Source organism: Plecotus auritus (assembly GCF_963455305.1).
Source record: "Plecotus auritus genome assembly, chromosome: 2".
Lineage (NCBI taxonomy): Eukaryota > Metazoa > Chordata > Mammalia > Chiroptera > Vespertilionidae > Plecotus > Plecotus auritus.
In genome coordinates, this window is record NC_137771.1 from 96,156,089 (window position 1) to 96,182,260 (window position 26,172).

General features: G+C 38.0%; 2 protein-coding genes across 6 annotated transcripts in view; one reads left to right on the top strand and one right to left on the bottom strand.

The window, feature by feature from the left end:
* Window positions 1–820: 820 nt before the first annotated feature.
* On the top strand, window positions 821–8,042 carry FAM217A (family with sequence similarity 217 member A). 2 transcript variants are annotated; one of them, XM_080657463.1, is made up of 7 exons: window positions 827–922; window positions 1,878–1,965; window positions 3,520–3,604; window positions 3,756–3,769; window positions 4,394–4,468; window positions 4,560–4,627; window positions 6,539–8,042. In XM_080657463.1, the coding sequence occupies exons 2-7, from the start codon at window positions 1,903–1,905 to the stop codon at window positions 7,755–7,757; spliced, it is 1,524 nt and encodes a 507-aa protein (XP_080513589.1). In that variant the 5' UTR covers window positions 827–922; window positions 1,878–1,902; the 3' UTR covers window positions 7,758–8,042. The 2 variants fall into 2 exon arrangements, with proteins under 2 accessions (XP_080513588.1, XP_080513589.1); XM_080657462.1 differs by lacking the exon at window positions 3,756–3,769 and having other exon boundaries at window positions 821–922.
* A 2,965-nt stretch (window positions 8,043–11,007) lies between these two features.
* Window positions 11,008–26,172, bottom strand: part of PRP4K (pre-mRNA processing factor kinase PRP4K) — a 50,406-nt gene continuing 35,241 nt past the window's right edge. For 2 of the 4 annotated variants that reach the window (XM_080656213.1, XM_080656212.1), the window contains exons 10-15: window positions 25,438–25,575; window positions 23,935–24,088; window positions 19,641–19,755; window positions 18,908–19,059; window positions 17,145–17,231; window positions 14,173–15,678 (exon numbers count right to left, since the gene is read on the bottom strand). In XM_080656213.1, the coding sequence (XP_080512339.1) occupies window positions 15,475–15,678; window positions 17,145–17,231; window positions 18,908–19,059; window positions 19,641–19,755; window positions 23,935–24,088; window positions 25,438–25,575 (850 nt within the window). In that variant the 3' untranslated portion in view covers window positions 14,173–15,474. Of the gene's footprint in view, window positions 11,195–12,960; window positions 13,007–13,776; window positions 13,865–14,172; window positions 15,679–17,144; window positions 17,232–18,907; window positions 19,060–19,640; window positions 19,756–23,934; window positions 24,089–25,437; window positions 25,576–26,172 lie in introns of those variants that run through there. The other 2 variants (XR_013959934.1, XR_013959935.1) reach the window with 2 other exon arrangements.

Genomic DNA, 26,172 nt, shown 5'->3' on the forward strand with positions numbered 1-26,172 from the left:
GTAAATATACATGTATTTTTCTCCTCCCCCTACTCCATGCACTTATTTCAAGGAACTGAAGTAAGAGATGTGAACTTGGAGGGCAAAAGTGGCCTCCCACAATGTAAATGTATTATAAAAAAAAAAAAAAATCAACTTTTGTTCTTTCTGTTGTGATAGCAATGACTTAGCTGGAACTGACCAGAGGTGGGCAGGCCTGCTTTGGGCAGGAATACTTCCTTCTTCTACTGTTAGTATTTATGGTTCTACATATTATAAGCAAAGTGGAACTTTACATACATCTGCACGTGTACTCAGATTAGCCTTGTCACGCTTAGCTCAGGGCAGAACTCCTGGCTTCCTGTGAACCGGGAGCTGGTGGAGGCTGGAGACTGAAGGCGGGGGTCAGGGCAGGAAGCCAGGGCTCCCATGCGGAGTGGTGGTGGGGGGAGGGGCGCTGAGGCCGTGACCCCGCCCGTTGGAGCCCCTGGCGGCCACCTGCCCACGATGGCCCCGGGGCCCAGGACGCCCCGAGGAAGCCCGGGGGCGGCAGCGTCGCCGGGTGACCCCCAGGAGGCTCGGGCCTAGGCGGCGCCGCCAGCCCCGTGACCAGGGATACCCGGGGCGCGGTGGAACGCGGGCCGTCGTGGGCGCCCACGCTCGACGGTAGTTGCGGGGCGACTGGGCGGGGCGAGGGGGAGCCCGCGGAGCCGCAGCCCCCGCCCCGGCTGATGTCGCCCGGCTCCGCGCCCGCCAGCTTGCCCCGTCGGCAGCTCCCCGCCGGCCGCCCGCTGCCCGCCCTGTCCTCCCGCTGCAGGAAGGCCGAGCCGGAGGAGGGGCCCGCCCAGCCGTTCGCCGCGCGCGCGGAGGCGCCGGGGCCGCGAGGTGGCAGCGCGTTGGGAGACGACGCCGCGGACGACGCGTGGGCCCGCGACGGGGCGGGGTAAGAGCGGCCGAGCCATCCGCCGCCCGGGGGAGGGCGCACCCGGGCTGTGCACCCCACCGGCACTTCTCCAGACCCCACCTCCCTCTCTCCGACCCCAAGGCTCCTTCCCGGGCGCCCAGTCATCAGGGCCGCCTGTCTCTGGGCCCCTCCGCCAGGGGCGGGGCCTTTGCCCGCGTCCGCTGCCCTCACCGGGGCGCACACCTGGGGGTCCTCCCCGCTCCCCCCCACCCCCCGCCCGGGCAGCGTCCTCCCTCCTCTCCTCCACCTCAGTACCTGGCACAGAGCAGGTGGCTCACCACCCACTGACCCAAACCTTGCCTGAACTGTGTTTTCCATTTCTTCAGGATACACCTTCCCCTCTAGGAGACAATAAAATGTAAACTATTAGCAAATAGACTGGCTACTGCAGTGGCTTTACTTACAGTTCTCTCACACTTTCCTCTTGAACAGGAGTGGGCTTTGGATCCATGCTAGTTTGGTGTGGAAAATAGTGTTTGGTCCTGTGGGCCTTTTAGTGCCTCTGAAACATGCCGGTTTGTGAGGCTAATTCTGTTTCACATGGAGCACCTGTGGGTGATTAATAGCAGACCTCACCGCCCTGGTTTATAAGTTCCAGATAATTCACCAAATTTTTTTTGTGATTTGTATTTTACTTATCTATCTGATAATACCTCCTTTGTCATCCCAGACCTTAATTTCCTAATCTTCTGTTAGATCTTCCAGCTTGCTTTTGTCTATACACCTCCTCTCTGCCCCCCGCCCTTTTTTGGTCTGGCTTGCCCCTTGTTTCCGGTTGATTTTATTTGTTACCCCCACCCTACCATCATAGTCCCGTTCTTCTGCTTTCTAAATATTTTCTTACTCTCCTTTAGATGGGAAGCCAAAGTTCATGCTTTCTTTAAATCAATATTGTACCTTACCCATAAATGTGCCTGTTCCACAACCTGTGTAGGATTTTAAGAACACAGAGGAGCAAAATGGGGAGAAGAAATGGTGAGATCTATGGCACCAGCCTGCGTGTGTCAAACATCTCTCATGAGGTATGGCAGATGCTATTGACCTTGAGCGTTTGGGCAGCAGCTCCCGTTGTTCAGACCTAACCCCATGGACTGCTGAGGTCCCTTGCTGCTGTCTCTTGGAGAACAGTTTGTCCTGTGCTTTTTCCCTCTTGGCACATTTGGAATACCAAAGGAAAATTTTTATGTCTTTTAACAAAGAAAAAGTTAACCAGCTTCTCTCCACATCGTGAGACATTTCTAATTACAATTGGATTGTTTTCTCACACATATTTTGTGAAAAATATTACTAAAGCAGGTGGAATATAAAAAAGAATAACCAATTCACAACCTGTAAGGAGTTTGCAACATCGTTGGCTTCACGTGTGGGTGACGGCCTTCTTTCCAATTGACAAACTTGGTTATATTAATTTTTTTGTATGATCTCAACAGCACAGTTCATCAGCTTCCCTTTACTATGTTAATTTAAGAATATTTCTCTCCCTTGTTATTCTATACATTAGTATACCAGGGTCACAGACATAGCTGAGAGAAGCTTGAGCATCTGTTGGGGACATTTTAAAAATACAAATAACTGGGCCATATCCTCATCCTACTAAATTAGAATTAATAGTATTTTTTCAACTATTATCTTTTAAAAGCTCCCTAAGTAATTCTCACATAGAGATGAGACTTATTTCAGAGAACATAGAATAATTTACTAATTTTATTTTTCACACACCATTAAACAAATATCATCTACAGGCTAGCTCCCAAGATTCAGCTCTCCTTCCTATCAGGAAATGATCCTTTTGGATCAGTTAAATCTTCAGACGGTATTTAAGCTTAATTCTCCCAGTTCCTCCTTAGTGTGGGGATGACACCTAATACTACCTAACATCTTACTTGTATATTGCTTAGTTTAATTTACAAATGATTTCTTCATTTGAGATAGAAAAAAAACTGAGTTCATTTCTAAAAAAAAAAAAAATTACTTAAAAAAATAATCACCTCTTCCAGGAGAAATTATTACAATCCTCTCCTACACATCCCACATTTTCCCCCCCATAGCACTCAGCACTATGTCTGGAACATAAATACTCAGTTGATATTTGTACATTTTCTTATTCATTTTTTGGCTTTGAGGATTTCCTCAGTGTTTTCAACACCTGAAGCCCAGAATGAGTAGTGGGCTGGTCAGTGCTGAATATAATGTGAGGATTAGAGAATTTTCTTTGGTTGATTTATAGGCTTTCAGATACAGAAACTGGTGAATTTGACACAATGAAGTGGACATTTTTTTATGTTTTTAACCTCAATTTTGAAAACCTGTGTGCCATTATTTTTAATAAAATGAGTGAAACCGTGAGTTATTGTAAAAGTCTTTCAATTTCCCGACTAAGTGTTATCAAGCTGCTAACTTGGTAAGAGAACATTGCACAGTCCTTAAATATGCTGGTGGTACCCTTATAGGTGGCAGAGGGGTCATGAAGCTTTCTGCCTTTTGTCACACTCTACCCAAAGGACATGTCAAATGATGTACTTGAGCTTTTTAAAATTTTCTTAACATAGTTTATACTAAAACAAATATTTTTGTAGAATTTATCTCACTGGAATTTGGATTCAGAAGTACCTGTTCCTGAGAATAAAAACCTCCCACCTGGAAGGGATAGTGCAGCAGGTGGTAAGAAATCCTAGATGTCTATATACTTATATTTTTAAATATATGAAAATGTATTCATATGAATAACCACTCATATAAAAGGGGGTTTGTTTTTAGTACAACCAATCTTATGTAACTATTAATTGTTATTTTTTTATACACATTCTTTCAGGCAAAATTAACAAGGTAAGGATAAATGTTTGGCTTTAAATAATTCACAAAACATTATTTTAAAATTAACTGTTATATTCTTTAAAAACTTCTTTACTCAAAGTTAAACTTTATATTTCATGTCTAGAATTTTTTAATCAATTAAAAGCTGTTGATTTTTTATGGCTGCAAATTGGTCATTAAATTAATATCTTGTTGTTTTTTTCAATATACAATACTATATATGGAAATTAACTTTATAGTGATTATAGTGTTTTCTAGTCATTGCCAAAGGTAATGGTCTCAGCCCTTAAAATATCTTAAAGCAGTTGAAATGGTTAATATTTTGTTTTGAAGTAGTGAGAAAATTAATTTCATTTACCTTTTTTGATCAAAATATAAAACACTTGTTAGTAAAATACTGATAACCTTAATAGTAGTCAAGCCTCATTATTTAACACTGTTTAGTTGTATTTATAAGATTATACTAATTCCTGTGAAGACAGTAAAAAATGTTATCTGTACGTCTTCAAAGGAATATATATTACTATATATTTCTTTATTGAAACTATATATCCCTTAGTTACAACAACTATCAGTCTTAGAAGAAGAGTAAGGACAAAGATAGATTGTGTTTAAAAGTCTTCTGCTGCTTTATAGAACCATTTGGAAACTCCAGTAGAGCAACTGATGCTAGAACTTAATTTGTCAGAGCATGCTCACAAAAGAACACAGGTGGGATTTTATTCATCATACTCCTTTGCTAAAGTATTATTTTTAAAAATGCATGTTACTAAAATGTTGCCCATGGCTTTTCTGTTATCAGAATAATAAACAAGGGATATTTCAGTTATGGAGTTATCCTCTTAAAGAAGGAAGTACCATGGACAACAGGTAATAGGATATTTTTGTAAACCCCTAAATTAGTGAAATAAATTTAAATATAGATGAGTTAACTATTTATCTGAAATACTAGGACAAAAAACTACCAAAAGAAAATGTATAACAGTACCTACGTATGGGATTGTTGTGAGGATTAAATGAGTTAATACATACAAGAAATTAACAGAAAAGCAAACAGTGGAGTGCAGGCTAGGATCACAGACATGGGATCCTACCACCCGAGTTTAAAGCCCAGCTCCACTAGATGTGTGACCTTAACCGCCTTGCCTCAGTTTCCTTACCCATAAAAGGTAGAACATAAAAATGCCTATTTCATAGGGTTATTGTGAGGACTAAACAGAATAATGTGTTTGATAGGCATTTGCTGTTAATACTGCAAAGGCCTAATAATATTAGAGTTGGAAATGTGTTATCAATGAAATATTTCATTATGGAGATTTTTTTTCTCTTCAATATACCATCAACAAGTAAAGAGAATAAAAGTAATGGTAACTTTCATTCAGTGTTAAACATTTTTGCAAAATATGTTCATATAATCGTTTTGTTAGATCACCTCCAAGGGAGGCATCCTCATTTCCATTATGCTCAGTGTTGGCAAAGGGGTTCAAACCTACGTCTTCTGTCCCTAGATTCCATGTTCTTTTTATTACACTACAGGGATTCTGTCTATTATCAATTGTAGATTTAAAATAATCTTTCTGTGGTTTTTCAAAGGCAAGTCAGGGGGTGGGGAACATCCAGACCAAGGGCCATCCATATAAGGCCGGTGAAATCATTCGGTCTGACCCTGCCAAGGTATTAGGGGTGAGTTAAATGTTTAACCAAATATAGCAGGCTAATTTTTAAGGTGATAATTTTGTATTGTCCACTAATTATGTTATAAATATCCAAATGACCCTTGGCAAAAAAAAGGTTCCCCACCCCTGAAAATGAATAACCATTTTCTGTAGAAATGAAAATATTTTTCACAATCTTTCAAGATTACTTTGTGGTGTTTACTGTAAACTGACTTTAAAAGAAGCAAGAATTAAGGAAACTATATTCAGGGTGTTCCCCCAAAAATGTATACATACAATGTCTATAGATTCTATTACATTTTGAAAATGAAATATATTTTAATAAACACTGCCTTTATAATTATTCAAAGTGTATATACATTTTTTGGAACACCCTGTACATATGTCAATTAATTGATCAAATCTTTCAATGTATTTCTAGTAAGCTTTAACAAAAACTAACTACAAACTAAACTCAGTATTCTATGGCCTGGCTTTTTTGCAGTTTTCAATTTAACATAATACCCAGAAGTATTTACTCCTAAAGCAAAAGACCACCATCAGATGAAAATTACTGTGGACTATATCTGGGGTAATTTTTGTTTGATAGACATTGTTTTGCTTTTTTTTTTTGTTAGAATAATTTTTTAAAACCATAATGGCTAAAGTAGAATTCTTTATTAAGTAACCTAACTAATTTCTTTAATAGTCTCCTTTATCTAATTCTGGGTCTATAAACATTTCGCTATAATTTCAGTTTGAGTTATATAGCCTCCTTTTCAGACAGCATAATTGCATATACAATATAGTCATAGGCAAACAGATATAATTAGGCACTTTTAGCCTATGGCCATTCATAGCCACAGTTAACCATTTGTAATCGTTAAAATGATCTCATAACCTGTGTATGCACAAGGGGATGCCCAATTAATATTTTAATTCTTTTAAAATGTATACAGTTTATAATTAGAGCATATTTAAAAATTAGCATATTTCTGTTAAGATAGATACGCACATGCCATTGGGAACTAAACATTAACTAGTCTTTGATAAAGGTTACATATTATCATTTAATAGCATTTTAATTCTAGTCAACAAGCCATTCATTAATTAAATCATTTTTAAGGGATTTCAAAAAACCTTCATTGGAAACTGGCTTTAATACAACCAACAATCCCATAAGGCTCTTCACTCTGAACCACTCACTAACAAGTGCTCCAGCTGATAAGCAAGTTGGTTCTTACTCTGAACTGCCGACGCCATTAGGTCTCTGCTGGCCCTATGCTGATGGAGACTTTCTTAAGGACAGAAATGACTCTCTTAATAATTTATGTTCAACTGTAGAAAACAACAATGGTGAAATTTTCTCTGCTCCAACTTGGAATTTGAAATATAGAAACAGCAGTGTAGAAGAAAATTTAACAGATGAAAGTGATTTATCAGAAAATGAAAAAGCAAATGATACTTTACTCAGCTATTTTAAAAAGATGGACCTGAACTTAAAGCCAGAAACAATAGAAAATGTTCAAGAATCTTTCACAGAAGAACCAAATGAAGTATTTCCATATCCTGATTTTCTCCCTCCTCCTTTCAATACTCTGGACTTGCACAAATTAGCCCTCTCAAAATCTGATAATTGGAAAGCAACAGTGGAATCGCCAGAAAGCTGTATTGAACCTTTGATAACTCGTTTATTAGAAATGGAACGATTACAACATACTACTATACAAAAAGAGAGGCCAAGATTACAAACTACCTTCTGTACTCCAGCAGTTACCGAACGACCCTTTTCCTCTAAAACTATACCCAAAATGAAACAGCCAAAACTTTCTGACTCTGTAAGTCTTCAGACAACTTGTGTAGATAAAACTAGAGAAAAAAGGAAAAAGAATTCTGCTTCTTGCAAGCTTGAACAAAATGCTTCACAATGGAATTGGAACAGTGCTGGCAAATATAAATGGAATTCTAGACCACCATCGCTAAAAAGTTCATCCACAACAAAACAATTGATGGCAACTTATGATGACTTTAAAAATCCCCAAACCTCCACTTTAAATCCATGCCAAGAACTCTCAACCAGTCCTACTACTGCCCAGTCAACTCAATCACTGGTTAAAGTGGTCTCAACAAGACCTTGTCTGCCACCAAGGTCTCTAATACCAGTTTCACCAATACCTCTGTCTTTTTCTGAAAATCAGAGGGAAGAAATGAAGGCACCAAGGACCAAAAAGAAACTTTACCGAAAACATTTAGCAATGAACAGGCCGTTCTATATTCAGAATCTAAACTGTCTATCACCTTCATTTAGAGCTAAGGGTAAGTGCTCACCCATTGAGCAAAAATAACATTTTCCCCCATACATCTCAGTATGAGCATATCTCTTTCAAGAAGCCCAGCTAAAATATGGTTCATCATTTGGAGATGCAGGTATTAAACACACACTATTTGATGTGATATGGAGCAGAACCTGTGGAAATCACTGCTGGGATGGTGATGTATCAACCCAAGGTGACGTATTGGACAATCTTTTGCATGTTGTTTCAAAATGTTTCACTTAGTAAACTATTCTACTCAAAAGATTCTTTTGTTGTGATTGTTTCCCTGTATAATCCCATCAATAAATTGTATAATTGACTTATTGTTGCTATAATTATTGTGTTCTATTATACACACATAATAGTTACCTCTATCAGTGACTTTTAAAAACTCTTCCCACTTGGTTATCTTTTTTCTTTCCCTTCCCATCTCCACAATCTCTTTTGTCTATTATTTTGACCTATCCTTTGGGTACTTGGCCATTAAATGCTAAGGAAGTTGCTGTTTTGTTAGTATACAAGATCCTCATGGTTCTCCTATAAATTCTTAGAAACTTTCCATTTCCCAGGCCCTTTTTATTTGAAAATAAGATTCTTTTTGGGGCCTAACTGTAGGTTTAGGCATGAAACAACCCTCTTCCATTTAAATCTAAAGCTTTTAAATGTCCAAGAAAAAATGGTAAAAAGTCACTGCCACAAAGCCAGAATCTCATGTAATGAAATCCCGCCCCAAGGCTCTTGGTTGCTGGAAATCTTAAGCCTGGTTAGTTGAAATTCAAACTAAGCTAAAGCTTAACTCAGTGGTCGGCAAACCATGGCTCGCGAGCTACATGCGGCTCTTTGGCCCCTTGAGTGTGGCTCTTCCACAAAATACCTCGTGCGGGTGCGCACGTACAGTGTGATTGAAACTTTGTGGCCCATGAGCAGAAGTCGGTTTTCGGCCTGAGCAGTCTATTTTGAAGAAGTGGCGTTAGAAGTAGTGGTGTCGGTCGCATGTGGCTCGTGAGCCGAGGTTTGCCGACCACTGGCTTCACATTGGTGAAAAGGGAAACTATGGATTGACACTTACTGCACCTAAGAATCAGGAACACAAAAAAGTAGAGTTCAATTGCAGGCTTACAGAAACAGAAACTTTGGGAGCGGGGCCTGGGACCTACGAAATAAACATCCCAGATCATTTTAATGCAGGTGGTTCTCAGATCACACTCTGAAGGAAAACTTGATGTAACATGCTTAGCTCAGAGTTTGAATATTTGGGGCGGCAGGGTGGGGGGGTTGCTTTGGTTTTAGTGGTTAGTTGAATTTAGTTTTTCTTAAACATTAAAATAAAGCCACACGATTAAAACTCCAAACATTAACCCCCAAAGGTAAAAATGAAAAGTAAAAGTCCTCTCCCCATCCCCAAACCCCCACACAAAGGAAGTCAGGGATTATCATGCTTCCCCCCCCCCCCCCAACAAGATGGAATATTTGTGGTAGAGATGAATAAAAGGATAATTCAAATAAATGTTAAGGAGAGCAACTATAGTTTAAAATCCACTCTCTATAGGAGAGTAGGGAGGAGCATTTTAGAGGTAGTGGTAATCAGGGAACAGTCTCAGGAGTTACATGAAGCTGATCATACACTAAAGGGCTGCTTTGATTCTTTGGAGAGCATGTGCGTTTGCGTGTGCACGTGCATGCTGGGGATGGGGAGGGAGGGAGGTGTACAGGAAAGGTAAGGGCAAATCTTTCTTTGGAAGCAACCAGACTACTTTGATGTCATTAGACCTAAACAAAAAGGAGCTACTGCAATACCTTCCAGATCACTAAAATATATTAGCAGCATTGCTGATTTCAATTATGAAGCAGAGACAAATAATTTTAATATCATGATCACTTAGTAAAAATATAGTCACCAGGAATCTTTTTTCTGTTTAAACTGAGCCCTAAAATGAGGCTAAGTTGTGTGCAGGAAGTGCATGTAGCCACCTCAAGTCCATTTTGTAGGATGATGGGGGAAACAACTTGGTTCAAACAGGCAAAACATATGACTTTGATAAACTCACCATGGGTGATGGGATGGGGGGATGTAGTTATAAACAAATTCAAATATTTGTCTATTTATCTGACCTGTTGAGACAAACTTTCCCCATTATTTTTGAATAAACGTTTGGAAAACTGTGTAACAGAGACATATAATAAATAAAAATAAAGTAATTCTGTTCAGGATATTTTAAACTTGGCTTGCACATAAATTCCCACGTTTAGATCTCCAGATCTAAACTTAACTCTTTGGATCTTAACAGAGAAATTCTTTTTCATCAATGAGAGAAAGCACATGTAAAAAATGGCTTTTCTCTTGAAAGTTTGCAGCAATGTCCTCCCCACCCAATACTCTGTGAATTACTTTCCCTAATAAAAACAGGATCCCATGGCCTTTGTCAACCACTTTAGATTATATAATTCTTAATCTTCTGCCAGCCCAAGTAGAAAACTACACTGGGGGCCTTTACAAGGCTATCCAGAGCCACTGCCATTCAGCCCATGTTTTTTTTTAAAATCAAGGCTCAACCAAACTAGTCTACTGGCCTCTTGGTGGCGGGTAGCTCCAGGTGGTCAAGCATATTCTATGAAGCCAGACACTGGCCCTTCAACTTCCAATCCTGCTTTGCATGTGTTAAAGAAGCACAGGACCTCATAAATACTTTATTCACTGTTTTAAAACACTGACGACATTTTCTTAAGAGAAGAAAATGAAGAGTGATTAGACTGAGAGTAAGCGTCAGGCCTCCCCATCTGCAATAAAGTAATTTATTTAAATCATTACAGAAAGGGAGCTATCCCATTGCTTACTAGGCTTCTATTACTAAGAAAGCCAAATTAAAAATACATGTAAAAGAAAATATGAACACAATACCCTTTGGTGTATGTTCTGTACTTGGTTGCTTAGAAAATGTTTTGATGTCTGAAAGGATGATCATACTAAATTGGCTGATTCCAAGCTGCAGGTGTGAAAGGGCAGGTTCTGCAAAGTAGTTTGGTAAGATTCTCTCCCACATATTTCCTCACCACTGAGATTTACATAGCACATCAGATGTCTTCTGAGAACTTTTAAAGTAAATATTTAACTTAACCTGGCAGTTCCCAATCATATTTTAGCACAGAATAATTTTCGAACCACATCTGTGACCAGCACTTCTTAAGTAAGACAGCACTTAAGAAACATCAGGTAAGAAATGGTGTCTTTAATTTAAAACTAACATAACCAAGCAAAGAAAAAAATAATCAGGAGACAATATAGTAACAAGTGGCATATTTTATTATATTTTCCCCAATATGTTGATTGGGAACATTGCTGCTAAAATTCAAGTTACAATTCAAATGATACCATAAACAATTGGAATGCATATTGAGTATTTTCAGATTTCAGCTTCCATATCTTGATCACTAAATGGAAAGATTCTTCAGAAGAACAGTCCCTTACCCTACATATAGAAGGAAAAGAACAATTAAAGATGCCATGATGATATCTATCAAAATAACTGGAAAACATTTTAAAAGTCAATTTAGTGTACATTATTGACATGTGAAAAACACAGATGAATGTGTATTGAACATTTCTATAAGGAGGGCCTTCCATCTAAGAGAATGATAAAATTCATGTTGAATATCTGATTGAACTAAGATACTATGAAGAAACATTTTATGAAACCCAATTTTAATAATGTCATTATAACTAAGGGAAGGAAGTTACACATTTTAAAAACTTGCTTCTTTCTTATCTCCAACATTTAAAAGGGCATTCCATAACTACTTGGCATAACTTTTCAGGTATGTGATTCCTTTTTTTCATTTCAGAGATTTTATTTCTACCTAGACAGCTAGAGTTCTGCTACAAAATGATGATAGATTAAAGTACAAGTAAAGTATAGTATTTGTTCTCAGTCATGGAACAAATCTGAGAACATTACATTTCACTGCCTCTACCACATACCATAAAACATACATTTCTGTATTATAAAAATGTCCTGAGTATTTGTTTTAGTTAGGGAAAAAAGTGGTGATTATAATGGTAAAAAGTAAAAATTCTTTTAAAATATAAAATTATTTTTGAGAAAAAGTAGAGTGGAATGAGATAGGCATTGGGGAATGAAGAAACAGGATGCTAGCAATCAAGATTTAAGGGTGAATAAAAATAATGGATGGTTTTAAGATTTATGACAAGATCCTTCATCCTTTCAAAGCCTCAAAATTCCAACCTACTTTCTGATAACCTTTAAGAATAAGGTCCACCTAGGACCTTATTTAGAACTGTGTCCAAAATGTGTATGCTTCCTTAAAATCTCAACTATTCCCCCAACTGCAGAAAGAACTATGACATCTTTGAGAGTATGTCCTAAGACATATGAGCCCTGAAGTCTGACAATCACTTGATATACTTGATATCATTTTTGCCATAAAGTGTGTAATAAAGCAAAACCTTCATGAGATAATTATATCTGAAAACTATATAGCTACTCTGAAACATGAATGCAGGTTTTTAAAGGATTATTCACTAAATACCTCAATCCAACAGAGGTCTTACAGAGTTCCAAATTTCTGCCTCAGCAATGTTACAAATTCTAATAATGTCATTTATATAGACTGTTTACAGAGATCCTGTCAAATAGATTAATCTAGGAATACTTAACTTGGGAATATAAAAGATCAAAATTATATCACCTCTCATTTCCCCTAAGAAGAAAAACTGACAATGGCTCTAAATATTTTGCCTGCTTTAAGACCATGACTGGAGCACTTGTTAAAAATAAAATTACTAAAGGGCAAGTTGGAGAATAGGTTATTAAAGGAGTTGAATAGTGTTCTTAAAATTCCAGTTTCTATTCTTTTGCATTTGCCAAGGAGATAAGATACCCAAAGCTAAAGACTACGTTTTGATGTAAGCTATTTTGATGTTTGCTGGTTTCCTAATAATCCTTAGGAACCAAATTTAAAAACCATGTATTATATAAGGAATCTCACCATTCAAGAGTCTTATATATCACTAAATTTGACCACTATTTTTTATTTTAGGAAAGGGAAGATGGGGGAAAGGCAGAGCATGATAAAACAAGCACTTTACAAATGAGCACAATACCACTACTAATCTAAGTACCAAACATTAATGAAACCCAAATCATAATGCTGAAAACTAAAAAATTAGACAAAAATTAAATGGAGGATTTTTTTAAATCTTTTATAGAAAAGAAACCTTAGCTCATGTCTTCTGGTTGTCATCATCTTCCACTGAGCTGCACCTAAAACACAAAGAACAAGTAACAAGCAACTTTGTTTTTTAAGTAATATGTAACAGTTTCGAAGGCATAAGATGAACTGTTTCTAGTAGAAGTTAACTTACTTAAATAAATATATAAAATGAAGCCATGAAAATCACCAGAAGCGTCAAAATGTTAACTATTTTGAGTGAAAATAACTACGAAAGACTTGAATATGCAGCATATTATCACCAAAATAAAGTAAATAATGGTGGGAAATCTCTACCCATTCCATTAGGTAGAAAGCTGCACCTGTGATGCCTCATTTACAAGGCTCACTCTACCTGAAGATGAGCACTACCTTGTATTTAGTTTAGTTAGTCTAAACCGTGAAGAGATGGGGTGTAGATTCAAAGTTGGCTTATTATATCATCTATCGCTTTCCTGGCTGTAGTTCATGTCTTTAAGTGGAGCAAAACCCACCAGAAGAATGCTGCTATTCTGATTTTCCATTCTTGAATGCACCAAAATGTGCATGCTTGTTGTAATTAGTGCCTGGGTGAATAAAAAAATCCCATTTACAATTTTAAAATATTATTTAAGCCCATAAAATCTGATTACTTTCCATATTCCTCAGGGAGACAAGAATTAATCTTACCACCCAAAGGAAAAAGATTACATAAATTTCTGAAAATTCTCTTCTACCATGCTAAAAATATAAATACCTTTGTGTTGTAAAACCAAGCTGATTTACATGATTTTTGTTTTAAACTGTTGCTAAATGTTTATCTACACATGCTGTCAGAAATAACCTTGTTAAGAAGGTGAAGCTGGTGTCTCAGCAAATCAGACCCCTTGGAGAAGGCGTTGAATGGCCTGTGCCCCGTTTTCCTTTTTTCTCTTTCCGCACCATCAAAAGGAAAAGTGAGAAAATAGCAGAAACATTAGTTAAATCCTGATTTTATACCCCCTAACCTACAGGAATTATCTCACTACACTGAAAGCTGACAATATTTGTAGAATTTTTTGATGAGATAATTAGGATCCTAATTAGTAATAAAATAATAAACTTTGGCTAGGCTTACATCTTTAGCAAATAATTCTATTAAAGACTTTAAGGAAGAAACAAAAGGTTGCTTTTAACTATTTATGGTTTACCTGACTTACCAGCACTGAAGACAAAAATTTTTAAAAATGGCTACAAATGCCTTGTTCACAAAAGACTTTATTATCTAGTGATGCATACTGAGAACATACAGAAATCTGCATGGCCACTTCACATGCAGTAGAACAATCTTCACTTTACAATAAGTGAGTGTCAACTGTTTTATGCAATAGACAACACTTTAAAGTCACATTCTTAAAGAAAAGCTTCATTTACAAAAGAAATAAAAGGTAAAGAAGCAATTACCGCTTTTAAAAAGCAGCTGCTTTGTTCAAGAGTGGAAGGTTTATGCCTGTATTGAAAGACAACATGATCACAAATAATGAAAACAATGAACAAATGAAAAGCACTTTTACCATAAAGCAGTACACTTTCAAAATGACATACAAATAGTTAAAAATTTCATTATGTTGTCTATGTAACTTTTAAATATGAGGACTTTCAGAATTATGCCTCAACATTTGTAATTTAGTAAATGAAAACTACGCATTGTTTCTATCTCACTAGGAACTGCATTTAACAAAATGTATATAAAGTCTATAGCAAGTTGATTTTTAAAAATTAAAGTTAATAAGAAACAGTACACTGAAGGCGCTCTATCCATCAAGCGCATACTCTTCCAATTTTAAATGTGATGAACAGAACAGAAATTGTAACTATGCCACAGTTGCAATGCCAAAAAATAAAACAAGATCAGGTATCACACATGCAGGGAATTCTGCCACAAAGCTAATATCCCTCATTTGTCAGTTGTTCCAATAAAATAACATCTTAAAACACCAGTGATGTTGATGGTTTAGCTTACCTTCAGTGTACTGAATGTTGTACACAACCTGCTTTAAAAGAGGAGACCATCCCTGCAGGCAGGCTCAAGAAGGAACAGACCCCTTTCGGCAATGACTACACCAAGGGCATGCTGCTGTGGCCTGCACACACACACCTAGGAAAATGTGAATATAAACAGCATTTATGCTGGCCATTTTACCTGAAGACCAAAATGAAGCCAAGTCTGCTAAAAATAAATCAACCACCCAGCATTACTACTTATTTTATAACAAGATGCTTTTGTCTTTTATGTGAACTGCAACCATATACATTAGCACTATAATTCTGTGCAGTCTTGGCAGTTAAAACAGTTCTACAGTGAAATTTCACATAAGACACAAAACAGATTAACTAACATTTCTAAAAGAAACATCACCCTTGGTGTTAATTCAAATATAATCATGCTTCCTCAAATTTGATGGAGAAATATTTATAAGTTTATATACATTAATAAACTGCTGTGAACTTTCTTCAGTCTTTGTATTTAATTACTCAAACCATTGGAGCTTCTTCATCTCGTTTAAATTTTTTCCTGGATAAAGGCATGCTGTAGGGCCTGGTTGATGCTAATCCGTTTAGCTGGGTCCAACATTAGGATCTGGTCCAATAAGTCCTTTAGCTGGTGTACTTTTTTACGTTGGTCTTCAGGAAGTCGCTGGCACCCAATCAAGTCAGCCAACAGGTCCTTAGTTGGATTAATGGTGCTCATGACAGTAACTTTCTCCTAAAAATAATTTTTAAAATGCGTATCTCTAAATAAAGTTACTAAAAACATATAATACATCAGACTTTTGTCTACCAAAAGTATTAATTTGTAAGAATAACCATCTACTCATTTAGAACTTTTACGTGACTTCCTATATCCTGTCTTTTCAAGAAGCAATAAGAAAACCTAAATGAAAAAGGTGAACCATAAGTTACCTTTGAGTTTTGTTTTTTTAATCATACTATAATGTAATTTTATAAAAATAGTAACAGAAACTCTAAAACTTAGTTAAGTAATTAAAAATAGCATAGTAAATACTTGCTGTTAGAACTGTACTCTTCCTACCCTGAAGTGGAAACAGATAGACATGTAAACGAGTTGACAAAGTTAGGGACATCCTATATACTAAAAGCTTAATAAGCTAAGTGTCCGGTCATCTGGTCGTCTGTTCAACCAATCAAAGTGTAATATGCTAATGATATGCTAAGGCCGTTCAACTGCTCGCTATGATGACGTGCACTGACCACCAAGGGGAAGATGCTCTGACCAGTAAGTGAACTTGCTGCTGGGGTCCGGATGATCGGGACTGAGCAAGACAGACTGGACATGCCCTGGAGTGCCCCTTTATCGCCCCCATCCAAGGTCCCTCCCTGGCCCTGATTGAGCACCGGTGGGGTCCCTCGGCCTGGCCTGTGCCCTCTTGCAATCTGGGACCCCTTGGGGGATGTCGGAGAGCCAGTTTCAGGCCGAGGGATGCCACTGGTGCACAAATTCGTGCTCCGGGCCTCTAGTATAATATAACAGGGCCAAAATAAAGAAGTCCTTACTTCAACCTGGAGGTTTTGGAAAGGCTCACACAGAATGTATATTTCACCTGAGGCTTGAAATAGAATAAATTGAATACATATTCTTATTTAGGTATGAGAAAATACAGGAAACCAGTAAGATGAGGATGGTCTGTGAACAGAGATCTGAAACGTCATGCTCTTTAGCTAACCGCCAAGTGTGGAATGGTAGGGTTTACAGAGTTCAGTGAAGAGAGGGCACACTGTTAAAGATGGCAGAGTTCATATCATAGAAGACTTAGTTTGTCATTCTGAGAAATTTAAATATATTATCTTCTAGGTAACAGAAAGCCAATGAAGGGTTTTTAAGCAGGGAGAGTAACATGATCAGATTTGTTTTAAAAAATATCACTATGACAGCAATATGGAAGGTAGATAGTGGGCCAGGCCAAGAAAGTGATCCAAAAGAAGAGATGAGAAGGTCCTAAATATGACCTATAATAAAAATAAACTCATACTACACAAACATTTTTAAATTTCTTCATCTTTTTCATAACCTGATGCACTTTATTCAGGAGTCAGCCAACACCAAAAAGAAATTATTTTAATGTTTCAAAATATTCATAGCTCCTAGTATGACCAGGTCATTTGTTAACAATAAGATAATCATTTAATCTTGCACACTTAAAAGAGACTTACCCTCTCTGTTACTTTATCAACTTCTATGTACATGAAATTGAGGTTTTGATCAAAATGTTGGTCTTTGAATACACCTTTCCGAATCATCTGGAAATAAAACAAAATTAAAAAACTTAATTTTTGAATTTATGCAATAGTCTGGCTTACTAACAATTTAATACATAACAAGTCACAAGAATTTAGTCTCTTTGCATTTACTTTCTTTTTTGAAAACCTCATATTTCTTGCTCTCAAGAGTTTAACTCTTATTTCATTTTTTTAAAATGTATTTTTACTGATTTCAGAGAGGAAGGGAGAGGGAAAGAGAAATGGAAACATCAATGATGAGAGAGAATCATCAATCGGCTGCCTCCTACACACCCACCAATGGGGATCAAGCCCACAACCGCAACCCCAGGCATGTGCCCTTGATCGGAATCAAGCCCGGTACCCTTCAGTCCACAGTCTGACACTATCCACTGAACCAAACCAGCTAGGGCAAGAGTGTAACTCTTTTAAAAAGCAAATAAGCCCTAGCCGGTTTTGGCTTAGTGTACTGAAGGGTCCCAGGTTTAATTCCGGTCAAGGGCACATGCTCAGGTTGAAGGCTCAATTCCCAGTAGGGGGTGTGCAGGAGGCAGCTGATCAACGATTCTCTTTCGTCATTGATGTTTCTCGCTCTCCCTCTCCCTTCCTCTCTAAAAATCAATAAATATATATTAAAAAAAATAAAAAGCAAATAAAATTGTCGTGCCTAAAACAACTTAATAATATGAAATTATTATATTTCCCCAGGCAGTGGCTTAAACCAATTATGATATGAAGTTGTACTTTCACTATTCCAAATTGAGGATTAAGCAAAGACTTAAAATCATTTGTTCTTAGATAGGAAAACGATTACGCATTTGGGGCCCTTTCTATTGGCAGTTAAGAAACCTAATGACATTTTACAAATTATGCTCGAATAGCTCTAAAATGAAATAGAATAGCTCTCAGTTAAATAAATACCAACAGCTTATTTCTGTGTTGTTTATTCTAAATAAATCCAACATAACATAAACTGAAATCACAAAAGTCTAAGATACGGCTCTCAGACATTTTTATAAATACTGAAGTTCTTGCTTTGTGTTAATCAAACAGAAATTGATGATAGCTGAAGCACTAAGAATGAGTTTTGTCAGAAAGATGTCCTTTCAAGTGAATTTTCTTGATACCTTCCTTTCCCAATTAACTTCCAATTTTTAATAAACTGCTATCAAGTTCCTCTTTCAATGTTTACCCCCTTTCCTTCTCTGATGACTGAGTCCTTCCTTCCATCTAACTAATCTGACCTGCATCTTTTTTTCATTTCAGCTCTCAAGCATGTTCATGCTGTTACCAATAAGGGTGTGCTCCCAAGAACACTGTTGCTTCTGGAAGAACAGACACATGAAACATATGTATATGGTGCTTAACAAGTTTATGTTCATCAATTCTCTCTTCCTCAATTAGAATTTTACCCTAAACTATAGGTCCCTATTATCTGCTTAATACAAGAGGGTAGAGAAAAACATAAGACAGACTTTAGAGGGGAAAGGAAAAGAGTTCTATTCTCTTTTGATAGTTCTTCGACCATTAGAACCACTAATAATGAGAGGAGCTAAAGGAATCAGAGTAGCCACATACCTGCCTCTCTCAAATCATTTTATAGCCATTAGTGATGAGTTAAGGGTCAGCAATCCGCCAGTCTATGGGAAACTACTGTTGAGATCTTCAATAAATACAAGTTCATATTAATGTCCTACCTTATTTGGCATTTTTCCTTTGAGATCCATGGCGAGTTTCAACATATGGTTATTGGTTTTGCCAGGAAATAAAATTTTTCCAGTATATAGTTCATATAAGGTACAACCTACAGACCACATATCTATGCCATAGTCATAGCTTTTACCTATAACTGAAAACAAAATAGAAGTTAAATATATGATCAAAACAATCAACTACTATTTATTTCCATTAATGGGGTATTAATTGTAGCTTGAACTATATACCACAATCTTAATAACTCACTTATGGCATTAGTTTCATGTTCTTTCCCATTAGTTCTTAATAGAACCACAAACTTAAAACCTAAAAAAATGAGGGAGTGGGGAAGGAATTGAAGGGGCAGAGAAAACTGTATATTTATTCTTTTATCATTTCACCTTTGGTGGAGGTGCAATCAGCCTCTACCAAGGAGAAAAAACAAAGGTCCCACACAATTCATATATTTGATAATCAGACCTTGAGTACTCAAGAGCAGTCTTCTAAAGTCAAGGATTTTCCACAACTGTTTTTGCTACTCTTGCCAGACAAGACCAAGACTCCTATCCCAATTATCATCATTCCACCTGAGGAGGATGAACTTGTTACAGTTCCCTTCCTCGTGAATGACCTCGTGCAGCTGCTAAAGTGCGATGAAAACAGTACTGAGACATTAAATATGCTGTTTCCACCACATATAATGGCCCAGGTCAAAAACCATTTGAAGGAACTTACTGATTTCAGGAGCACGATAAAATCTACTGACAAGATAAGGAGTTATGTCATTATCCGCAACATGTGAAGCCGACCCAAAATCACAGAGCTTTAAAATAGTTTTTGATTCATTAACCTGAAAAACATTTTATCATGGAAATTTAATTCATGCCAGGAATAATTAAGACAAGTAATCAGATAAAAATAATTGGCTTTGAGAAGTTATTTCCAATACTGAGAACAAAGTCACTCTTTGTAAAATTCCTTTTTTATTTTAAACCTCAATTTCCTAATTATGAAAAAATTAAGAGCTACCAAATATTTGATTATAATTAGTAAAAGAACTTTTCTCAGTGAAGAAATATGAAATAATACCTAGTAAAGTTGATTTTAACCAACACTATTTAGAAAAGGATGGGGTAGTAAGAGAAATTTCTAATTGATGCAAAGCATCTTCTAAAAATCCCCAGAACACCTGCATAAAGTCAAGTTACTATATAAAGGAACATGAAGACATTCATTAATAAGGGCTCAGACTTAGATTAACTTTCATTTGATTTAAGTTAACTTTCAGTTGCCAAAAAATTATGATGGCAACAAAAGCAAAATGCTTCAGACTAAATTTGGACAAAAACAATAAAAACATTCATCGGAAGCTGCTAAGAGCATCCCAAATTTAGCAATCACTTCAAGTCTAAAAATTATTAAATCCCTTAGATATAAAGATGGTATTAGTTAAGAATATGTTAAATATACTTGGCAAAACTGATAAACATGAACTCTATATTAGTCATTTGTTTCTTTTGTCCTTTGTAAATACTTCAACATACACAGTAACAGTGACATCTGCTGAGAAAGGCTGGAGCTGCTCCCATGACTGCTGCCACTCATGAGTCAGAAGCATGTTCAGGATTAACAAGTGCAGATAATTCATATTCCAGAGTCCCTTCCCCCCTTCAAAAGAGACACACACAAATTCCGAGTTGGGACTTGAACTTGGCCTACTGTTCCCACCCAAAAGAAACATAACGCTTTAAATAAATAACCTTAGGTACTCTCTACTGGGATGTTGTAAAGCTTGATCAATGTTACAGACTGGTCCATTAAGATGATATCCATGGAATTAAGCTAATGACAGAAATGATTAATTTTAACTGCCACATCTATATCTCTTCATCTGGGAGATCAGGAAAACAGTTATCTTCAAAAGGAAAAGTACTTTCAAAGCTTTTTAAAGTATAATTTGCATTCAGCTACTTAAGAATGCAGCTGCAATACCCAGAAATAAAACCAGAACCATTTTAAAATGAGAAATCTCTCAGTGGAACTCTTGGTCTGGCAGCTCAGTTGCCTGCAAACTCATTAGTCAACAGAGCCAAATATCAACAGTACAACGATTGAAATTTCTTTTGAGAGCCAAATTTTTTAAACTTAAACTTATTCTAATGCCACTTCTTCAAAACAGACTCGCCCAGGCCGTGGTATTTTGTGGAAGAGCCACACTCAAGGGGCTAAAGAGCCGCATGTGGCTCGCAAGCCGCAGTTTGCTGACCACGGGTCTGGCTGAAATGCCTTAAATAGTAGCAGGCTAGTCACACTTTATTTTGGCTAGACGACTACTACCCCCTCATGAGGAATATGGTACTTCTACCACACTAGAGGCTTAAAGCTTTAGATTTTCATTAAATAGCTCCATGGGTTTTCTGATATCTATTTTTTCCTTCTTCAAAGAAGGGAAAATATTCAATTTCATAATCCATGTGAAATCTAGTTTAGCATTAACTCAAAGAAAAATAAAGTTTTAAAAGCAAGAGCTTCGCCCTGACTGGTTTGGCTCAGTGGATAGAGCATCAGCCTGCAGACTCAAGGGTCCCAGGTTCAATTCCCATCAAGGGCATGTACCTTGGTTGCAGGCACATACCCAGTAAGGAGTGTGCAGGAGGCAGCTGATCGATGTTTCTCTCTCATCAATGTTTCTCTCTCATCAATGTTTCTAACTCTCTCTCTCTCCCTCCCTTCCTCTCCATAAAAAATCAATAAAAACATATTAAAAAAAAAAAAAAAAAAAAAAGCAAGAGCTTCTAACATACTAGCAGGTTGTTCTTTAATCTCCATAGTGGTTACACAGATGTTCACAGTCTCATTATCTTTAGACTGTTTATATTTTATACATTCTTTCATATGGATGGTATATTTCACAATTTAAAAATGAGAAAGTGCCGAAACCGGTTTGGCTCAGTGGATAGAGCGTCGGCCTGCGGACTGAGGCGTCCCGGGTTCAATTCCGGTCAAGGGCATGTACCTTGGTTGCAGGCACATCCCCAGTGGGAGGTGTGCAGGAGGCAGCTGATTGATGTTTCTCTCTCATCGATGTTTCTAGCTCTCTATCCCTCTCCCTTCCTCTCTGTAAAATATCAATAAAATATATTTAAAAAAAAATGAGAAAGAAAAAAAAATGAGGTAAAAATCAACAATGAAGTTGACTAGGCAAGTCTACAATTCATTCATAATATACCTACCATTTCACTGTAATAACTCAGCTCCTCTAACCAAGTTATATTATGCTAGAGGCCCGATGCACGAAATTTGTGCAGGAGTAGGCCTTCACAGCCGTGGGGGCTGCCTCAATCCCATGGCTGCAGTCCCAGCTTCATCCTTCCGTCTGGTCTAATTATTAGCATATTACACTTTTATTATTATAGATATGTAATACATTATAAACTCAGACTAAACATATCAAAATGGAATGCCTCATTATTAATGTGGTAGTGTGAAAGGAAATACTCTAATCGGATCATAATTTTTCTCAGGTGTGGAACATGTGATTAGAAGATAAACTTGGAATTACCCACATTGTGCACATGCCCCAACTCTGAAAACCTTAGAACAGGGTGAAGAAATGGGGCCAGCGAGGGAGTTTGTGTGTGCATTAATCACTCCATTATGACAATATGTATTTCTAAATTTCAAAAACATAAAATTATACTATAAATTTACATGTTACCACATCTGAAGTCTTAAGCCCTGATGGGGTACCAGTTCAAGACAGCCCTGACTCAGTGGTTACAACGTCAGCCTGAGCACCGAAGAGTTGCAGGTTCAATTCCCTGTCAAAGGCAAGTACCTGGGTTGCAAGTTTGCTCCCCACCCCCTGCTTCCCATGCAACATGCAGGAGGCAACCAGTCGATGTGTCTCTCTTGCCTGATATTTCTCTCTCTCTCTCCCTCCTTCCTTCCTTCCACTCTCTCTGAAAAGCAATGGGAAAAATATCCTCAGGTGAGGATTTAAAAAAAAAAAAAAAGATATTAAGACAGTGAAATATGCCTTCCAATAGGCATCTTTTAGGAGAGTGAGCTTTACTATGTTTGGGCTCCCAGAAGGCTCTGCTTCTAAAGCAATCCTATATAATAAAAGCCTAATATGCTAAGTGTCTGGTCGTCTGTTCAACCAATCAAAGCAATGATACATGCTAATGATATGCTAGGCTGCACAACCGCTAGCTACGACTTGTACTGACCACCAGGGGGCAGACAGTCGCCTAGTCAACCAGTCGCTATGACATGCACTGACTACCAGGGAGCAGACGCTCTGACCAGTAGGTTAGCTTGCTGCTGGGGTCCGACCGATCAGGACTGAGCGAGACGGGCCAGACAAGCCCTGGAGCCCTCCTGCGGTCCCTCCCTGGCCCCAATTGTGCACCAGTGGGGTCCCTCGGCCTGGCCTGCACCCTCTCACAATCCAGGACCCCTCAGGGGATGTTAGAGAGTGGGTTTTGGCCCGATCCCGCAGGCCAGGCCGAGGAACTCCACTGGTGCACGAATTCAGGCACCGAGCCTCTAGTAAAGAATTACTCCTGGACACCTTTAAACTCAACTTCTTTTATCAGCTTAAGGCAATTCTCTTAAATGTCCCAAACTCCATCATTCTATAAAATTCCCTTAAATGTTCTTATCTCCATTAGCCTACAAAATTAAAGAACAAAAAAGTGTAAACACACCTTATTTCAAAACAGCAAAATATGCAGCACTTTTTTTCACTACCAGAGGAAGCCCATCATTACTATATTAAAGCACTCTTGGGATTTGTGTGTACTCTAAATCCACAATAAAAAGGAAAAATTTGGGAGAGTGGCCTATCTCCTCTTTCTTTATACTTTAAAATTTCAAGGCTCAATTTCCAAAAAAGTAAAAATTGGTAATTAGTAATGGGTAATAAATATATCTTTTGTTATTTCTAAAATAATACAGTGGTAATCTCACATTACTGAAAAGAAGATACATGAATGTACAATGCAGCCTTAACTGTTTCACTTACCAGGATATTGTCTGGCTTGATATCAGCATGTAGAATATTGCATCTTTTAAGGAGTTTTAATGCCAAGAACAACTGCTGACTATAGGATCTTACAGCTTTAATATGAAGACCAACATCCTTACCATATTTTTTTAACACCTCTCGTAAATTCATGCTTTTAGGAGAGAGAAAAAAAAGCTAGGGGTTAAAATGCAAAATGGACATTTCAAAAAAGCAAAAACACTTAAGCATAAAGTAAAATCAAGCCCAAAATACAATTACAATGAAATATTCTGTTCAAGAACACCTCCTCAAATATTTGATAAATTACTCTCTATGAAATGAGAACATATGAAATTATGTGTACATAACACAATTTTCCAAGAAAACTTAATTTTTAAAATAAATAGAAGATATGCAATGGTAAAATCTGCATTGATTTCAGAATGGATTTATATTTGAAAGACTAACAATGAAGCTATACTTTCGAAGATCAAAATTGTATTTCTTCCACTATTCCCATTTCTTATCATTCTAGCTTAATCCTTCCTTGAAATATTTAATTTTCAGAGAATTTCTCTTGTTGAGCTGAAGGCTAAAAGCAAGTAGTAAACTGGCACATAGTATGCAGTCATTTAATGTTAATACATTAATGACTATCAAGAAACCAGCTCTTAATACAAGGTTAAAAAACAAAAACCAGAGCTAAATTAAGTCTATAATAATCTCTATATATAAAAGCATAAGTGACTGTTACGACCGGTCAACCAGTCGTTATAACATGCACTGACCACCAGGGGGCAGACGCTCAAAACAGGAGCCGCCCCCTGGTGGCCAGTGCATTCCCACAGCGGGAGCGCAGCTCAGCCAGAAGCCAGGCTCATGGCTGGTGAGTGCAGCTGTGGTGGTGCTACCGAGCAGCAGCGGAGGCAAGCACAGCAGGCTGGGAGGAGCGCAAAGTGGCTCAGGCTCCTCCCTGGCTACCTGCCGCTTCATGCACTGCTACATCCCGAGGGGTCCTGGATTGCAAGAGGGTGCAGGCCAGGCCGAGGGACCCCACTGGTGCACGAATCTGTGCACCAGGCCTCAATTAAAAGCATAATATGCAAATTAACCAAACGACCAAATAGCAGAACGACCATCCAGATGACCACGCTATGACACCCACTAGCACCAGGCCAGCCAAGGCAGGTGCAATGCGATTGGTCGGGGGCCCAGCCATCGCCCCATGATCACCCCATAGAGGGAGGCCCAGGCTACCTGGCGGCGGCACGGCGGGGCCTCTTTCTGCAGGGCGATCAATCGCAGGGCTCCCAGACTGTGAGAGGGCGCAGGCCAGGCTGAGGGACCCTGCCAACCTCCCCGCCATGTGCACAAATTTCGTGCACCGGGCCTCTAAGTAATTAAATAATAAAAATCAAATACCCAGAAAATATGTCATTTCAATTGTTGTTTATTTTAAGTGAGGTTGGTAGAGATGAAGAAGCTAAATTTTCAGTTTATGTAGGGTTTCTGACACTGTACCTGAGAGGCTCAAATACGAGACAGAGATGCTGTTTGTGATAAAAGTGTCTGAAGAGCCGCAAACAATGAAATTTGTCATCAGGATCAGCATCATTAAGTTTTTTCAAGAATTCTAGTTCTTTTAAACCAGTTTTCTGCCTGAAATAAAAAAGGAAAGTAGGTCAAAATTAAATACATCCAGAATTTAGAAAAACTAAATAATATATATTTGTTAGTTCCAGTCTGATGTACCATAGGTGATGTTAATTAGTTTGTTGTTTTTTTTACATAGTAATAATAAATCTGTTGAGGAATGATAAGTCTCTGTACCACTTAGACAATACTTCATACTTAACCAAATATGGTTTTCATGAAGTTAATTTCCAAAATAACCAATCAACGAAACAGAAACACTGAGGAATAAACCTACCTTGCTTGAAGGAAAATCAATCTTGCACATTTTATTCTCAAGTCTTGATGTAAATACTATCTATATATATAAAAGGCTAAGCGACCATCTGACCGATAGCTATGATGCGCAATGACCACCAGGTGGCAGACAACACAGGAGCTGCCGAGCTGCAGTGACTTGGCAGTGGCAGTCCTCGGGTGACACACCCCGGAACCAGAGAGGAGGGAGCCAGATTCTCGGATGCGTCACCCGAGAACTGCTCTCTCACAATCCGGGACCCCTCGGGGGATGTTGGAAAGCCAGTTTCGGCCCAATCCCCACAGGCCAGGCTGAGGGACCCCACC